The sequence below is a fragment of the Taurulus bubalis genome, assembly GCF_910589615.1.
Source record: "Taurulus bubalis genome assembly, chromosome: 20".
In the NCBI taxonomy this organism is placed as follows: Eukaryota; Metazoa; Chordata; class Actinopteri; order Perciformes; family Cottidae; genus Taurulus; species Taurulus bubalis.
The window spans coordinates 12,582,139-12,599,630 of NC_136608.1; the positions used below are offsets into that span (position 1 = coordinate 12,582,139).

The following is a 17,492-nucleotide window of genomic DNA, read 5'->3' on the forward strand; positions in this document are numbered from 1 at the left end:
GGTGTCAAAGAATGGTATGTGAGTAGAGAAACAGACGGCACTGCGACCAATTAAATCCATGCGTCCATTGCCAACATGCTGTGATGGTGTGATGGACGTCCACCAACAAATGGGAGAAACATTTGTCCATTTATCTTCCCCACCCCTTTGGGATACAAGAATAAAGAGTAGAATCATTCTTAGCAAAGACATATGAGGGGAATTGGATAAGATCTAACCTACTTTTGTCCATTTCATTTAGTTCATGCTTTTGGTCAAAAACAGAAGAGAATAAATGATTGTGTCAAGTGTTATGCAATACTTCTCTGGCCATCTCATAGCCTCATAACCAGATTTTCCAACGCCTCATTCACAGCCCGAGAGGAACTGCTAAATGTGTTCCTCTTCACAACCGGCGTCTGGGTTAAATGGCTGCCAGAGATCATTTTCACATTTTTCCACACATAGCTTCTTCCCCTACTGTTTAGATTTTTCCACAAACCGCCTTCCCCTTTTCAAATTGAGTTTCTTCATGCACACATTTTGGGATCGTTGTTTGGAGAACAATTACCAGAAGACGTGGTTGGTCTGGAAAGGTGGTACGTATTAGAAAAGGTGGAGGTAACATACTTTTCACCATTGAACCTTTTTACCTTTTTTTGTGATAATATTCTTGATGCACCTGCTCTTGGTTAGTTAACAGAAGTTTTTGGATGATGCTCCCCACGACACCTTTAATGTATATGACGACCTGACTGCAGCTTGCTGAATAAGCCTCCCCTCCTCCCTCTCTGTCTCTCCATCTACTTCTCTCTCTTTCTCCACCCCCTCTGTCCTTCTTTCCCTCTGTGTTTTTCTCCAGAGACCTCCAGTTTGTGAACACCACACTGTTCTTACCTACTGGCCCTCCACCCCACGCACACAAAGAGAGAGAGAGAACCACAGGTAAGCTTTCTTATGGAGGCATGGATTTGTGATTTCCTATTACTCTTTATTTTTGCTTTCCGGATGCTTTTCAGATGTCAAAGTTATTGTTTGTGGCTAGTGCTGGAACAGAGAAGGGAAAAATGACCAATGCATGGAACAAAAGATAAGTGGTAGCAGTCTCACAATTTGCATATTGTTTCAGGAAAACTGTATATTTGCCTTGATCCTACATGTTTATTCAGATCTGCAGTGTAGGGCGGTTTCTTAGATTTTGGTGACTTTAGACTTTGGAAAACAATCTGTTGCACTTGGCTCCAGTTTCTATCTGCATTTTTCATGTGTCTGGATTTTATTATTCTGGTTCTGCAATGTCTGCAGGTTTGATGTTGTACAGTCATTATCCTGAACAAGTAATATGTCTGGTTTTAGTTCATTGTCTATTTTTGCTTCATTGGATGAAAATCACTTTATTAAGTAGTCATATAGAAAACACATGTTGAAGATCGGTGTAACAATTCGATGTATATATATTGTGCACTCTAGGAACATCTGCGTTGCATTATTGCTCCCATTACCAGTTTGTGTTGAAATGTGACAAGTTGATAGATGAAGTGGTGCTGGGAGCAGTGCAGTTTGGTTCAATCTGCAGCTGTAATGATGTGGCTCGACACAGATAATGGAATCAAGAAATCTAGGAGGCATTGGTCAACAATGGGTTGACTTGAACTCTTGGCCAGTTATATGGGTGGGGGGATTGTATGCTTCATAGTCCTTTTATCCAGAATTATTAGATTAAGGCTCCAACAAAAAAAAAACATTTGTCCTATTTCTGTTGTTAACATTTGGTTGGTCTTGACCCATCTAACCTTTACATCTTATTACATGCCTCCCCCTCCCTTCTCTCTATTGGCTCCCAAGAAGTTATGTTCCCTCTCCGTGCAACCCTCTTGGCCGTATTGGTCAGCGTAGCCCTGTGCCAGTATGACGACTATGAAGAGTACCGGCCTGCTTCCATGCTAGGACCCTCAGGGCCCAACTGTGATCGAGAATGCGACTGCCCAATCAACTTCCCCACCGCCATGTATTGTGACAGCCGCAAGCTCAAGGTTGTTCCCATGGTCCCAAGAGGGATCAAGTACCTTTACCTTCAGAACAACCAGATAGAAGAGATCAAGGCAGGGGTGTTTGATAATGTTACTGATGAACTTCGCTGGCTGGTACTTGACAACAACCAGATTACCAATGCTAAAATAGCAAAGGGCACAATCGACAAGCTCACAGCCCTGGAGAAGCTATTCTTCAGCTACAACAACCTGACCGAGCCAGTCATCCCTCCCTCAAAGTTCCTCGATGAGCTGAAGATGATGCACAACAAGATATCCAAGTTCCCCGCTGGACTCTTGGCTGACAAGGAGAACTTGACTTCCGTTAACCTTCAGCATAATCGGCTAACTTCCGATGCCATCGGGGGAGCATTCAAAGGGTTGAAGAAGCTGCTGTCCCTGGATGTGAGCCACAACAAGCTGAAGAAGCTGCCAGCTGGAGTCCCAAGTTCACTGGAAATCCTCTACGCTGACTTCAACGACATTGATCTTGTCGGTGCAGGATACCTGAACAAGCTGTCCTCGCTGCAGTACCTGAGAATCTCCCACAACAAGCTGGTGGACTCGGGACTCCCTGCCGGGGTGTTCAATGTGACATCGCTGTTGGAGCTGGACCTGTCTTTCAACAAACTGCAGTCCATCCCTGAGATCAACGAGCAATTGCAGCAATTCTATCTCCAGGCCAACGAAATCAACAGTGAGTGTCAATTGGCAATCTTTCTTCTTAATGCCTTTTTTGGCTATTTTCTTAAAGTTATGTCTATAAGTAGTATGCCTTATCAATGTGCTTACTTTTTGTGCATTGTTTACATGCATGGTTGCTAGCCTGCAATCGTCTTGACTATCTTTGCAGGTGCATTGCTATATCTCTTTGTGCATTATCGCCAATGATCAGTCGGTCAGCAGAATAGCATGAAACCACAGGAATGTGTTCAAAAACTCCACAGGGTACCTTTAACCCCCTGGGGGTTGAAAGGTATTTTGAGTATTTTGTTTTTCTGCCAACTTCCATAACTTTCTCTCCACTTTCGATTCTCTGCAGAGTTTGAACTGACAAGTTTCTGCAAGCTCGTCACAGTCGTCAACTTTTCCCACCTGAAGCATCTGCGTCTGGACGCCAACCAAATCACACATGGCAGCATGCCCCCTGACTACTCCACCTGCCTGCGCCAAGCTTCAGATATCATGTTTGATTAAGGACCTCCCTCAAATCAATAACCTTGCCATACCCTCCTTCTCCACTACCATTACACAGCTCAGCCCAAAGCCTTCTGGGTTTGAATGGCGTAATATCCCTCCTATCTTAGTACTCAGATGTCGTTGCATTAAAGTATTATGCAAATCAGAGGTACTTTAATGGCATCTTCATCAATTAAAGATATATCTTGAATGAATCAAGAGCTGGGCAAATTTGAGATACAATAGATGAAAGGACAAGCTACAACATATTTCGCTAAACATGCAGTCAGATTGTTAAATTCATCAGGCGTTAAATAAGGGTTTTTAAATATCTGACTCTAGACATCAAATAAACATGAAGGCAAAAAAGAGAGGGAGGAAATATAGAAAATATAAAAAGGACCAAAGGTTCTGTAAATAAAAATGTATCCAATTGCTTTGATTGAAAACACACACTTTACATTCCAAACATGTATTTGATGATATTGAAGACAGACACAATGGAGAAAACAATGGCTCCAATGTCTCAATTCAGTTGTCAATCGTCATTTTGTTGTCGGTCTTGTATGTTCCAATGTTTAGCATGTATAATAAAAAGGTGGGTACAATAATGAATCCATTGCTGTGCAAAGGACCAGCAAATAGGGACCGCGTACTTAGATTTCAGTGTATAATGCCGAATGTGAGAAATGATGAACAAATGTAAAAGTGATTACATTTTTCAATATCTTGAATGTATCAGAGTGCTTTTCAGTAAAATATGTATGTATGCCTTCTTTAAATAGGGTGCCTTGCTGCAAATACCATGATGTTCCACTGATTGACTTCTTTGAACTACAAAGTAAAAACTTATTGAAATTAACTCTTTTAATTCCAATTGAGGGGAAACCAAACTGTTCCTGAAGTAGTTGGTGTCAAAGAGTTTAATAAATAACACTTGATTAAAAGACGTTGGTAGTATCCTTGAAACTGCTTTTATTTTCTGCTCAGCTAAACCTTGAGATGATATTTCCAAGAGTGCATTGCTGATTTGTATACATTTGCATTATTTGCATGCAACCAATGGCATTCTTTCATAATAAACTACAGCTTTTGCAGTTGAGGTGCTGTCATTGTTACGTTGTTGTTCACTATGTTTGATAAATGCTTCTTGTCAGTACAAAATCAACTTGGCAGCAGTGTCATGTTGGTTGAAGTAATATCACATTTTATTTACGTCATTTTTCAATTTAGCGTGATTTATTTTTGTGGCCATTGACTCAGTAGCTGCTCTTGGATTTGCTGTGAGGAAACACAAAGCAGTTGAATAAACTATGTTTCCAACATATTTGTATGATATTGCTTTTTAAGCGTGCTGTAAATAATTTCAAGCATGTATGAAAACAAATTGATGAAGCCATCTCATTTGATAAGTGAAAGTGTTAAGTCATCATTTATTTGCTGAAAACTTTATTTGTGAACCACATTCAACAAGGCATTCTTTATAAAGGGTTATTGGAAATTGATTTATTAGTTGTTGGTAGATAATATAATACTTATTTATAAATGATTAATAAAGGCAACTTACAAATTACACAAAAAATACATTTGGCTGGTGTAATAAATCCATTAGTTAAAGCATAATGTGTTTATAATGTATGCCTAAATGGTAGGAGATAACCAAATGTGAGTATTCTCGGCATTGATGTCAGTGACAGTGAATTGATTGTACCTAAACCTAAAATACTACAAATCATATTGCTCTATAATGATTAAATAGGTGACAATATGAATATAAACATTAAAAAGCCTTCTCTTATAGTCTACTTTTAGGATTAAACTGGAGCCACAATCTATAGTTTTGTCAACCGAGATAATACAGTATATAACTTCTATTTTCTACTTCTCAACCCGATTTCATGGGAAGGCATATGAATAGTATGACATTTCTGACATTTATGTGTTGCATTATTAAGCATTTTAGGCATTTTACATGTAATTTTACGCCATGTCGATACCTCAAAATTGGTTGCAGTTATATTAAAGCAACACAACTCCTGTGACAGCAGCAGTTAGGTTGAGGCAATAAAAAACACTTAGTTAGGATTACGAGAAATGTGGAAAATACAATGTGACAGGAAAACCTCAATGACGTTTCTCAAAACAAAAACAACACTTCTCCTGGCCTTACTCACGTTATACCACGATACATTTTCAGAGCGTAGTATATTCACATTGCAGTCAGTCCAGACTACATGCTGTACAAGTGAGATGCAAAAAGCAAGAAAGGCGTTCTTATTGCACACATAAGTTCTTACAAATTGTTGTGTTGTTCATACGCCAGTTGGTGGGAGTGGACTGTCTTACTATGTGTAGTGTGCTGTCATTTTTTAGCAGCTACTTTCTTTTTTTCAGGCCTAAATATTGAAGTCATAATGTTTCCTGTGATTTACAAAAGAGCAAAATAAAGAGTTTAATGCATTGTTTTTATTGGCCAAGGCCTGTTGGTGTGTTTCAGCTAAACTGTTTACACTCATGGCTCAACTGTTTTCAAAGAGCCGTACCTTGTGGTCTTCATCTGTATCTTGTATTCTCCTGACTCCACTTTGTGTCTTTCAAGTCATTCATTTACAATATTTACTCTACATAGAGTACCTATAATCTTTGTTTTGTCCTACGTTTTAATGTAACTTCAGAATAAAAAAAATAAAAAAACTGCTGGTCCTGGAGGGATGCAGGGGTTGCAGGGTCTTGCACAATTCCACAATTTTGAGATATTTTCTATGTAAATCTACCCTTCCAACTGGTTCAGACAGAAACCACAAATACCCCATGACTTCCCTGTGGAGCTTCAATACAACCACTGAAAGTTGCCTCAAGAGAAGACTCTCCAAGCACACTGAGTTCAATAAGATACAGGCTCACTTGTGGTCAAAAGTGATAAATGTTGACATTTTTCGAAAACCCTTTGTCTACACTTTTTTTTTATTGAACTGTATTTAGGAACGATTCATGCAAGTTCATCAAAAGGTCTTTTGGGCTATTTACCCGCAGAGAAACCCATTGTTTAACATTTTTCTCCACAGTTTTGCATCTCAATAGAGCTCCTCAAAACTAAATAGGGAGAAATAAGACTCAGGTTTCTGGCCCCTTCATTGTAGTGTGGTGCTTTTTGTCTTATGATTGGAGGAGTCTGAGCAATATGTTTCATTGTGTGCCAGAGGGAAATAAAACTTGAAAAATCAGCACATTCCTTTGGGTTTCTGCGCCATCTTTTAAAATGGGTACCGTCCAATTTACCAGTAAGAAGACTAAATAAATCCTAATATGGAAGTGATGTCAGTGTTTAAATATTTTTGGTGCAAGTTTTTTTTGTATTTACAAGAGCACATTAACAGATGTAACAGTTGAAACTAATCTCCAATTCAGTCATATATGGGGAATTATAGATCGTGTGTGTTTAACTGCTGCTCAAAACACCCTATTGTGGGTGTTATGTTGTATTATTTAGTAATAACTGACACGTAACTGGACCGCATTGTGCCGACATCAACAGAAAAATTCTCTGGATATTGTCAAAGCTATAAAAGTCTGCTTTTAATTAGTGTTCCAAAGAGTATCAGCATCTGTAATGTCTGGAAGCCACAGCAGACTATTCTCAATTCAAGAATTGAAAAAAAATTGAATCTTTCTTCCACTTTGTCGTAAAAGACAAGACGGATAACTGTCATCACAGCAGGAAATGACAGAAAAACCCTGGTACATCCTCAAAGTGTTCCCCGTGATGTAGAAATGCATTGACACTGGATAATATATCAGGAGCCAAGATTCATAGCCACTGTCTTTGGGTGTATTACTTGATATTAACTTGTCACTTCTTTTTACAGTATCAATAGCGCCTTTGCAAAGCTCTGCACCACTAATCCTCGCTGATGTGTACCACATGTGCTGGAAACACTTGTTTGAGTATTAGTCAAGAGTTCCTTCTTAGAGCTGACACTATTTAAAGTTTGTAGGTTAGTTGATTAAGGTTCGTGGCATTTGTAGTTGTTATGTAAATGTCTTCCAGATGTTCCGTTAGATTCCCCATAGGTGCTTGAAAGTAGATCCAGCTGTAAAGTTCAGTTTTACTTGAAATTTGACCCACTTATGTTAATGAAAGTCAGTATTTTTCTGTCTTGGAGTTGCTGGGATGTATCAATGACACCCAACACTTCTCTATGCCATCCAATACACGTCGGCGGGTAAAAATATTAGCCATTTGCTCGCTGCCACGACCTTTACGACATGTTACATGTTTGTTTTAACAGCTTTTAGCACATTTCACATGTTTTTATACGGTCATTTGCACCGTTTTCCAATCTCAAACTATTTCCTCCTCTTCCTCCTGGGTCGCTCTTATTAAGCCTGAGTGGAGCTCCTGCTGCCCGCGTCTAGACAATAAAGTCCTTTTATAAAGCCAGAAGCCTCACATCCTCCTGCTTGAGATGGTGAGTGGAAGTATAATCAGCTGTTGCAGCCCGGCCGCCCAGCACAAAAGATTGTGCTTCTGTCTAGACCATCTCCAGCTCTTATCTCTATTTATGTCTGTTGTTATTCCTATTTTGTGTCCATCCCTCATCACCCTAATCTAGTCTCTAACTTACATACAGACAACTGACACTTGCCAGTTGTCTCCTAATTGTTATTAATGATTTCCCTTCCTTCTTTTGACAGATAATGCTAGTCTCTGCAAGATAGTTTTTTGCACCGCAGGGCTTTGAGCGAAATATGAACAGCAGCACGCTAAAATGCTCACAATAGCAATGCTGACATACATATGTTTAGCAGGTATGTTTATAGGTGTTCCCCATCTTAGTTTGTAAGCTTCCTCCTGAGGTGGATAAGAATTTCATGACAATCAATCCACAGTTGTAAAGACGTTTCAATCAAAACCACATAAATCGACCTTGTGATGGCACTGGATGAAATGTCAGGGAGTGACCAAAGTAGTTTGAATTCATGATCTGGGAACCACAAATTTCTTTATCAAAATTTCTTAATCAAAATATCGAATAGTTTTTGAGTCGACTGACAGACAGACCACATAGAAAAAGTGCTCACAACAAAACAGCAGCACATTTTCAGATAAAATACAAAGGAAAAGGAAAAGAATAGTATATTGGTGTGCACGCATGCAGTTTAATTTAGCTCTTTGCTTTAGATCTTTTGGATACATAAGAAAGCATCAAACTAAAAATGCACACTTATAGTAGGATGCATGCTTGCCTAGAGCATTATGTTTCCTGGAATTACTATTTCCCATGATATCTTACGGGGAAACCACTCTCAAACTAATAAAATTGAACTTTTAATTTCAAATAACTGATTCATTTTATTAGTGGTCTGAGGCTCCTGTTCCACTCCAGTAGACAGGGTTGTATTGTGAAACGTTTTCTGGCAATAACCAGGTGTAAGAAATGACGTATAGTGACGTCAGCGACTAATTAGCTGGATAGTACTACAAGAAGAATAGTTGAGTTGTAAAATAATAAAAAATGAAAAAGGTCATTTTTGAAAAAGTTGGGTGTGAATGTCTGAGAGTGAACCCATCCAAGCTACTCCTACTGACAGCCTAGTAAACACACCTAAAGGCCTGTGAGCTGAAATGAGCCATACAATGTGCACCCATCCCCCATCGTAATGGGTAAAGAGAAAATCCTCCTCTGTAGATCAAATGGTTAAGTTGGGTGGAGTGACAGTAGTTCCACCCTTAACCCCACACCGATGACTTCAAAATCTAAAAAAACAAAAACAAACAGGGAGACAAAACAAAAAGAGGCGGAAAAATTGCTGGGCTGGCAGAAACGTAGGCAACACAAACTCTGAAAGGACATCCCAACTCACCCAATCGTCCTCCCACCAACCACACATGCTCCCTCCTCTCGGTTTAACTGGTGTCCAAAGGGCAAATTACAAGGATAACTGGGCTTATTAACAGTGACACTGCGGACAATCAGTAGAGCCATTCATTGGAGAAGCTGAATCGAACCACACCTGGCTGCATGCGGATCACTCTCACCAGTCGAAGGAGCAGGTAAAGATAATCTTATATTTCTTTAGTAATAAACAGTTTGACGGAGGGGGAGTGAAAGGCTTGGACAGTGCATTTTTCAGACGATTCACATCTGATTGGATTGATCTTTACCTTTGGGTGCACCTTGCATGCCAATATTTCTGAACTTGCAGGTATTACGTTAAAGAGGTGAAGTAAATTAAACATGGCTTTGAAAGTGTTTTATGTAAATGTCTCGGTGGATGCATGGAGTCACATATTATTTCATGAATTACAACGCTTCAGTCAGGATCAAGATTGATTGATTGATGTGCAAACGTTTTACAATCAAACCTGGAAATTAATAAACTAAGAAAAATCAACTGTGGCTGTTCGAAGGTTGCCAATGACACACATCTTGGAAAGTCACATATACTGCCAAATTTGTTTTTATTTCCACAGAATAATCATCCATAAACACAGTTACTTTCTCAGCTCTGGATGCAGGAAGCCATGAAAACTCTTCCAAATGTTTCAAAGTCATGATTTCAGCAAAGCCATCAACTGGAACCGATCCCACAAAACCCATGCAGTGCAAATACAACCCGTTGTATAATTAACATAGCTGGCTTAGACACAAAGCCCCTGGCAGGAAATGAGCATTATCATATTCCTCTCCATGTGTTTCTCTTTAGTCTGTCAGGGAGATTGTAGCCAACATTAGTTTTCAGTAATATATGTTCCACTTTGCAAATATGTAAAGCCCTGACTCATCATTTTCAACAGTTGGACCATTCAACACACATTATGAGTGCCTATTAATGAGACTAGAAGGATACCCCATCTATTGTATGTGCAAGTCTGTCAAGGTTTCTTTTAAATCAGACCCAGTTTCAGTTAAACCCTTGTGAATTGTATTTTAAAACATTGACATTTCTGTTACCTTAAATAGGTGCTTGGTATTGTTCAGGTGTCTGCATCGGGCAAACTGTTATATCAGATGCACAGTTTGACTGATTCTTGATTTCATCCCAAACCTTGTATAAGGCTGCTTGTTGGCAGTAGTAGAGGCTGAGTGGAGGTACATTCTTAGACTAGAAGTTACAAGCTGGCCGTCCTGTTGCAGAGAGTTAATGAAAGACTTTGTGCCAAGTTACTGTAGCTGTTACTAACTTCTGCAGTTTAACAGCAAACTGCATCATGCTGAGAGACATGCAAGGACATTTGCTTTCTTTAATTGACAATGAGCTCAAAGAACACATTGGAGAATGGCGTGCAAAGAAGGGAAGTCACCAAGCTTGTTAGGGTAGTATGCAAACGTCTCCATTCATCACGATAGTGATTTGTCTTTTACGTACAATTCCTTTAAATCTGCTCAGGACGTGCAAGTCATCACACAAGATTACATCACGTTCACAAACACACCTTGGCAAACAGAGGAGGAGCTGTGATGGGATTGCATGGCTGATCATGGATAAGTGTTGCCTCACAACTCAGTTGGGATTACCCTTCTGCATTCAAGCCTTCGCCATCATCACTGTTAAATTAGCGCAATTTCGCGCTGGCATTTTGAAAGGTCACCAATCCTGATACTGGCTAGCTTGTACAAAATCAATTTGCCTGTCCAGCGTGCAGTGAAATCCCCCCAGATAAAGCTTGACCTCTCTCCCATAACACCCTCAACTCTCATGTCTGTAGACAATGTGTTGTACTTAAGAGTGCGTCATCTCTTTGCTGGATCCTTTAGCAGTCAAGCTTGGACAACGTGCCTTCCCTCCTAACATTGCAATTTAGGTACTCACCAAAATCCTCATAATGTACCATGCAGAAAAAACATTTGGTATTTTAGAGTTAATTACACATACTGTACTGCAATTATTTCATCAAGCACAGAATCCCCATGACCACTGCACTGTGAATACCTTCTATGCCGACTTCATAGCATCTTGCAGTTCCCATAGATTTTAGTTTAAAAGTGTTTTTGAGTAAAGGTGTTTTGGAGTTTTAGACATACAGTTAGAGCTCAGGGAGATGGAGAGCTTCATGCCCGGCAGCAGCTTCTTCTCTTCCTGCCAGTTGCAGAACGCCGTCCTAACTACCACTTTGCACTGTCAAAATCCACCCAAAATGAAAGTTCCTTTGTAGAACTCTGAATATACTGTGGCATTTTGATTATGATCAATATTATGATTATGATAGTACAATTATACTGAGCTTTATTTGCGGACTTTGTGTTAATCCAACGTTCTGTGTTGACTGGCACTGTAAAACATAATAGTTCGCAGATTAATGAATCCTGATCTGATCGCACCATGGACAGCAGCAGCACAGAATTAGCACAAAGGTCGCCAAAGGACGCTCAGGGATTTGTGAGTGGATCAATCATGCCAACCAAAGGAGGACGGGTTGTACATGTGGAAGCCAGTAAACAAACAAAACAGGTAGGCTTGTATTAGCCTGTTTGTAAGTGGGTCATGTCTCAAGTACTAAAAAGGCTTAGGACACTATACACCACCATGGGATTATTACCTTTGGTCCTGGGAGAATCTCATTGGCCAAGAGAAGCTTTGGTGTCATCATGAATGACAGGTTGAATGAAAAAATAAGTAGTACAAATACAGGGAAGAAAGAGGTACAGCCATCATTTGGGACTACGCTTGATAACTTGCTAAGAAAGGACAAAGGCAAGAAGGAATTTACAGAGTTTTAAGGTAAGGTTCGGTTTCTGGAAGACAAAGATATTGACACGGCTTGATGACAGGGTTTGTGGTTCGGTAGATGTCTGTCTTGCAAAAAGTGATTGGGTTTTAGCTTTACGGAAACATGGATAACGATTTTAGCATTTGCACCACACCACGTATCTCAAAAGATGGGTCAAGGAGCTTTGACCTCTGTACAGTGAGAAAGCTCTCAAAAACAGGTGTGGCGGCTTTGTCTTTGATGTGTGCCCATCCATGGAAAAGCGTGGCCTGCTCGAAATGAGTTCCAGGCAAACATGGAGTGCTTCAAGAATTTAAACGAGCACCAGATGGCAGCTGAGGGGAATCAAGTTGAAGCTTAAGAGATGGGTGGATGGAAGATGATAGAGCTGACTACTCTTTTTTTAATTTTGCACTTGTCTGTCACATAGTATCTATTGCATCCCACCTTTTGCATTTGCCGTTTCCCTCAACTGCCATCGCTAACATGGGGAAGAATTTGGTTCTTCTGAAGTAAATGTTTCCATGTGTGTTTGTTTGCATGCATCATTGCATCAGCTGTACAAACCAATGATAGCGGACTTAAAAAATGTGTGTCCATACATGTTGCGATCAAAAGCCAAAAATCTTCCAACTGACATGCAACGTCTTCAAGTCTGAGCTTCAAGATTGTCCTAAGACAATTAAAGTTGACCTGCATCCTATCTTTGGAGTGTAACGTGTCATCGGCAGGCAAAGGAAAAAAATAAATGACCCAGAAAGAGCAGATCAGCAGCCAGACCGTCAGCTGCCATTGGTTTTAACGAGAGTGCATTTGTGAATGCCTAGTCAGCTGACGCCTTCGTATTTGATGCCAGCTACATGATTTGCAGGATTTAAAGTGTGTGTATTTTAGATTTCTAGAGTATGAAAGGCCTAACCAAGACTGTTATTACTCTAGATCATGAAACAGACACAGGATCTAATGAAAATAGTTGCATTGGGCTTAGATACAGTGTGGACCTAATTCCTCAAAGTCCCAAATCTTTAGGAAATGATCTGATCCTCTTGTGTGTAAACCTGTATCAGAGGCGTCTATACTATTGTTTTGTCTCTCTTTACCTCATAGGTTGGACATCAAAATGGCACTTGTCCTTAGCATTCTCTGCTTGTGCCTGGTCGGGCAAGTTCTTGGTCAAGACATGCCCAATGAGGAATATATAGCCCAGATCCAAGCCTGCCCCAAAGAGTGTCGCTGCCCAACTAACTTCCCTCGTGCTGTCTACTGTGACAATAAAGGCCTGAAGATCATCCCCAACATCCCTCCACACACATGGTATCTTTACCTGCAGAACAATCTCATCGAAGTCCTGTCAGCAGATGCCCTGCGCAACGCCACACAGCTGCGCTGGTTGAACCTAAACCGAAACAAAATCAATAGTAAGGGAGTAGAAGAAGGTGTCCTCGGTGCAATGTCTCACCTGGCACACCTCTACATGGATGAGAATCTCTTGTCCACTGTCCCATCTCCCCTGCCAACAAGCCTGGAGCATCTACGTCTCTCTCGCAATCGCATCTCCAGGATCCCTTCTCGTGTCTTCATGGGTCTAGATAAGCTGAACCTCTTGGATCTCCAAGGAAACAAGCTAATGGATGATGATGTAACTGAGGTGAGCCTGAAGGGTCTAAAAAACCTGGTACAGATCAATCTAGCCAAGAACCAGCTGAGTAGCATGCCTCTTGGCTTACCACCTACCACTACCCAGCTTTTCCTTGATGGCAATAACATTGAGAAGATCCCAGCCAATTACTTCAAAAATTTGCCGAAAGTGGCATTTCTGAGGCTCAACTACAACAAGCTTGGTAGCAGTGGAATTCCCAGAAATGTGTTCAATGTCTCCAGCATTTTGGACTTGCAGCTGTCCCATAACCAGCTGACCGAAGTTCCCATCATTTCCTCAGGCCTTGAACAACTTCACCTCGACCATAACAATATAAAAAGTAAGTTTTGACATTAATAATTTGAGCTGTAGATGCATGGCGCTTCTTCTATGTATCTATTGAATATGATTATTTATCAGAGAGGCATCCTGTAATGCTATCAAAACTAATTTATTGCCTTTGTTTATTCACAGGTGTAAGTGGCGCCAACGTCTGTCCAGTCGCCATTGACACTGTGGACGACTCCAACAACGAAAGTGTTCCTCGACTGCGCTATCTCAGACTGGATGGCAATACGATTAAGCCACCAATTCCCAGGGATGTAATTCTGTGCTTCCGACTCCTGAGGTCCATTGTCATCTAAAGAAAAAAATCTCCGCCGGGTTGTGGGCAAATTCTATTTTCCTGCAACTGATGATTGTCTGTGAATCAGAACTGTTGACATGAGAAATATTTTTATGTTTGTGAAGCTCAAATATTTGAAATTAGTTGGCATCAACTTGTTTCATTGCTGCGGCTTAGAGAATAGTTCTAGAAAACATTGATTTTGTTTCAGTGAAATTTTAATAACATCTAAAAGAAAGTTTAAAAAAAAGACAAGGAACTGGCAGGTTAGAAGCTGTATTGTTGCTACAATCTGTTGACCACTAGTTGTGCCTTATTGTTGTAAACATTTGCATTCAGAATAAAAATGTGATTACAATTTAGCACTGACATGTTGAGGACCCATTGTCATTATGCGTCTTTGAGCAGGAAGCAAAGCTTATGAATGGCAAAAATATCCCTTTTCCTTTTTTTCTGTTATTTCAGGAACGACTTGTAGACTTAAGGCCGAATGAATGGTCTTGTGTCTTTGGTTTGCTGTCTTATTTACTTTAGAAAGTCACTCTATTCTACAAATATTTAATTTGATTTGCATATAAAAGCATATAAAGAATATGCATGGACAATATTCCTTAATGTTTTTGTATACAAAATACATTTGATGACAACACATTTTTTATTGTTATTTTTCTGAATAAACTGATCAAGAGATGAATTGTCTTCAATTTGAATAAAACATCTGAAGATGAGCATGTTGTGTTTTTTTTACAACGGCAAGATTACATTTTAATCCAATTTAAATTTAATGTAATTAAATGTGCATGTAAAAATACTAATTATACACGTGTGGTATTCTGTCCAGAATATATTTTATAATGACTTTTTACATTATTGTGTAAGTTACATGCACAGATCAATACTTCCTACTCCCTCTCCTCTGCCTAAACATGTTAAGGCTCCAGATAGAGTTGGGTCATATGGTCAAAGAATTTAAAGTTGTTTTCCAACCTGGGGGTAAAAAAGAAAAGGTTGACTGTTGTGATTTAAGACAGCACATTTTCCCAGCTATCAGTTATGTTATGTTTTGAGTGGACCAACTCTGCAGGTCTTCTGAGGCAATAAACTGTGTCATACACTGTGCATCAATCATTGTCTCAAGCTTTTTTGGGCATTCAGTTATTTGTCTTTTGAGAATGCTAAGCAGAAGAATATAAATCCCAGCCTATATGGCAGGTGCAGATGGATTTCTGGCATTCTCGCGAGGTCCTTTTCCCCTCACTCATCAAAAGGTCTTGAGTTACCATGGGAGTGAGAGAGAGGGGCGGGCAGGTTGAGACATTATCGTGGACAAATAAAGCTGACAGGGTAAAGCTAGCCAGTATAGCATCGTGTCTGTGTCCATATGTTTTTTGCTGAAACAATGTTCATCGAAAACAGTCTATGAGTGCATGACGCACCTCCTTGAACGCAAACCCACATTGGTACAGAACTGCAATAGAACCACTTCTCTCCGGCTCTCGTCTTATCAGTCATGTGTTCGTATCCCACGACCAGAACGTTTAGCGAGCGAAGGTGCAAAGAGAAACCTGCTTCAAGCAAAAGGGAGGGCAGAGGCCTTCCTCCAAGAGGGGACTTCCTCTCAGCACCATGCTAACAGGGGCTTCTCACAGAGGTCCCATTGTGTACAAGGGCCCCGTAGATCCCCCCCATACATGAAAGCAACACATGCCAGAGTTTCACCTCAGGAAAAGGCAGACAAATATTTCAGTCTGATTGAGCCACACTCTTAGAATAAAGGATACTCTTGTAAGGAATAAAAAAGTATTTTGCCATTGGGGGGGCCTTTGCTCTCTCTTTCTCTGGTGTGTGTGTGTGTGTGTGTGTGTGTGTGTGTGTGTGTGTGTGTGTGTGTGTGTGTGTGTGTGTGTGTGTGTGTGTGTGTGTGTGTGTGTGTGTGTGTGTGTGTACGTGTGGTATTTGAGATGGTCGTGCATTTGGGTGTACGGTGTGGGGTGGGTGCACTCCGACTGACCAAAAGCAATGTGCTCTGGTCCAATCAGTCTCAGTGCCTACCTTCACACATAGGCGGCAGGGCACTCAGGTCCGCCAGAGCGCACAGACCTACACATACACACACACACACACACACACACACACACACACGCACACACACACACACCTTTCATACACTTCACACACGCACCCTCCCCTCTTCAAGGCACCCTGAGCGACCTCTCACCATTGGCCAAGTCCCGGAGCCCTCAGCATCTCCATCACGGCTGAAGGGACCATTCGGGAAAGCAGGACACAGAGGTAAGCGTTCTTGGTGCTATCTTCATGCCGGCTCAGTGGCTCTGTAGAGCAGGGGATTAGGCTCTGCTTGCCCCTCCAAAAAAATACTGCTATTCAGCAGCCGCTTGGCCAATTGGTTGGCGGTGCAGCTGCTTTATTTCCATTCAGGGATTTGCTTTGGTGAATGAAATGTGGACGTCTTTGTTGTCCTTTGGCAATCTTAGTGGTTATGATTGGTGGCAGTTAGTTGTTTTAAGCTTCAGTACATTGATTGAGTGATTCAGGTGTGTGCAGAGTGTCCGACAGGTGTTATTTTTTCATTATCATCACTATATTGACAGCATTGTTGATACTGACAACATTTTGCAGTTTTGACAGATGCAACGTTTTTTTTCATTTGATGCTATATCTAATCGAGCAAACGTGCATGAATTTTGCCTCAAGAGATTTATTGAGTCTTTAACTTTTTGATTATGCCTCCCTCCAGTTCCAAAGAGTGATTGGAATCTTATTTGTGGTTCATTTGTATATATTCTGAATTGTGTTCATATTTCATTTTCGTGTATTACTTAAATGTGTGTCACCTGCTTGATTGAGGATTTTCAAGTTCCTTTAAACCCTGTCAAAGTGTGTTGTGCAACCTGTAGTAAAGGGACGTCCGTCAAGTTTTCTCAAAGGTAAAGAAGGTAGAATCACTGGACATCAGGAATGCCCAAGAGGAAGCCAAGCATAACACGGAGGTAGTCAGGAGGCTAGCCTCATACACAGTTTCCACACACTGTACACTGTGATGGCCTGTATAAGCACACCTCTGTCTCTAGTATAGTCCCTCTTTCAGGGTAACCATGCTGGATTTCATAGCCTCGTGACAGATGGTTATTTCAGTGAGGATGCTCACCAGTCTGCTCACCTTTTTCTCAATGGGGTGCACTCAGTTCACGTTGGGCATTTCCAAGAGATAATGACAGGTTGATTTGCATAATGTGTCTAACCCTCTGATATCAACAGAGACTTGATTTGGGACTTAAATAACCTGTGAATGTTTTTTGTTGTTGT

At 40.5% G+C, this 17,492-nt stretch overlaps 2 protein-coding genes across 5 annotated transcripts; both read left to right on the top strand.

Annotated features, from left to right (window-relative positions):
• Window positions 1-477: 477 nt before the first annotated feature.
• Window positions 478-4,290, top strand: lum (lumican). Of its 4 annotated transcripts, none has more exons than XM_079235978.1 (4): window positions 478-578; window positions 842-924; window positions 1,825-2,706; window positions 3,052-4,290. In XM_079235978.1, exons 3-4 carry the CDS (start codon window positions 1,830-1,832, stop codon window positions 3,204-3,206), a joined length of 1,032 nt encoding a protein of 343 aa, XP_079092104.1. In that variant the 5' UTR covers window positions 478-578; window positions 842-924; window positions 1,825-1,829; the 3' UTR covers window positions 3,207-4,290. The 4 variants fall into 4 exon arrangements, with proteins under 4 accessions (XP_079092104.1, XP_079092106.1, XP_079092105.1 ...); XM_079235980.1 differs by having other exon boundaries at window positions 1,828-2,706; XM_079235979.1 differs by lacking the exon at window positions 478-578 and having other exon boundaries at window positions 836-924.
• Window positions 4,291-13,021: 8,731 nt separating this feature from the next.
• On the top strand, window positions 13,022-14,184 carry kera (keratocan; the record flags this gene model as incomplete). The annotated part of the gene is made up of 2 exons (XM_079236246.1): window positions 13,022-13,880; window positions 14,015-14,184. The coding sequence occupies 2 exons, from the start codon at window positions 13,022-13,024 to the stop codon at window positions 14,182-14,184; spliced, it is 1,029 nt and encodes a 342-aa protein (XP_079092372.1).
• Between the last annotated feature and the right edge of the window lie 3,308 nt (window positions 14,185-17,492).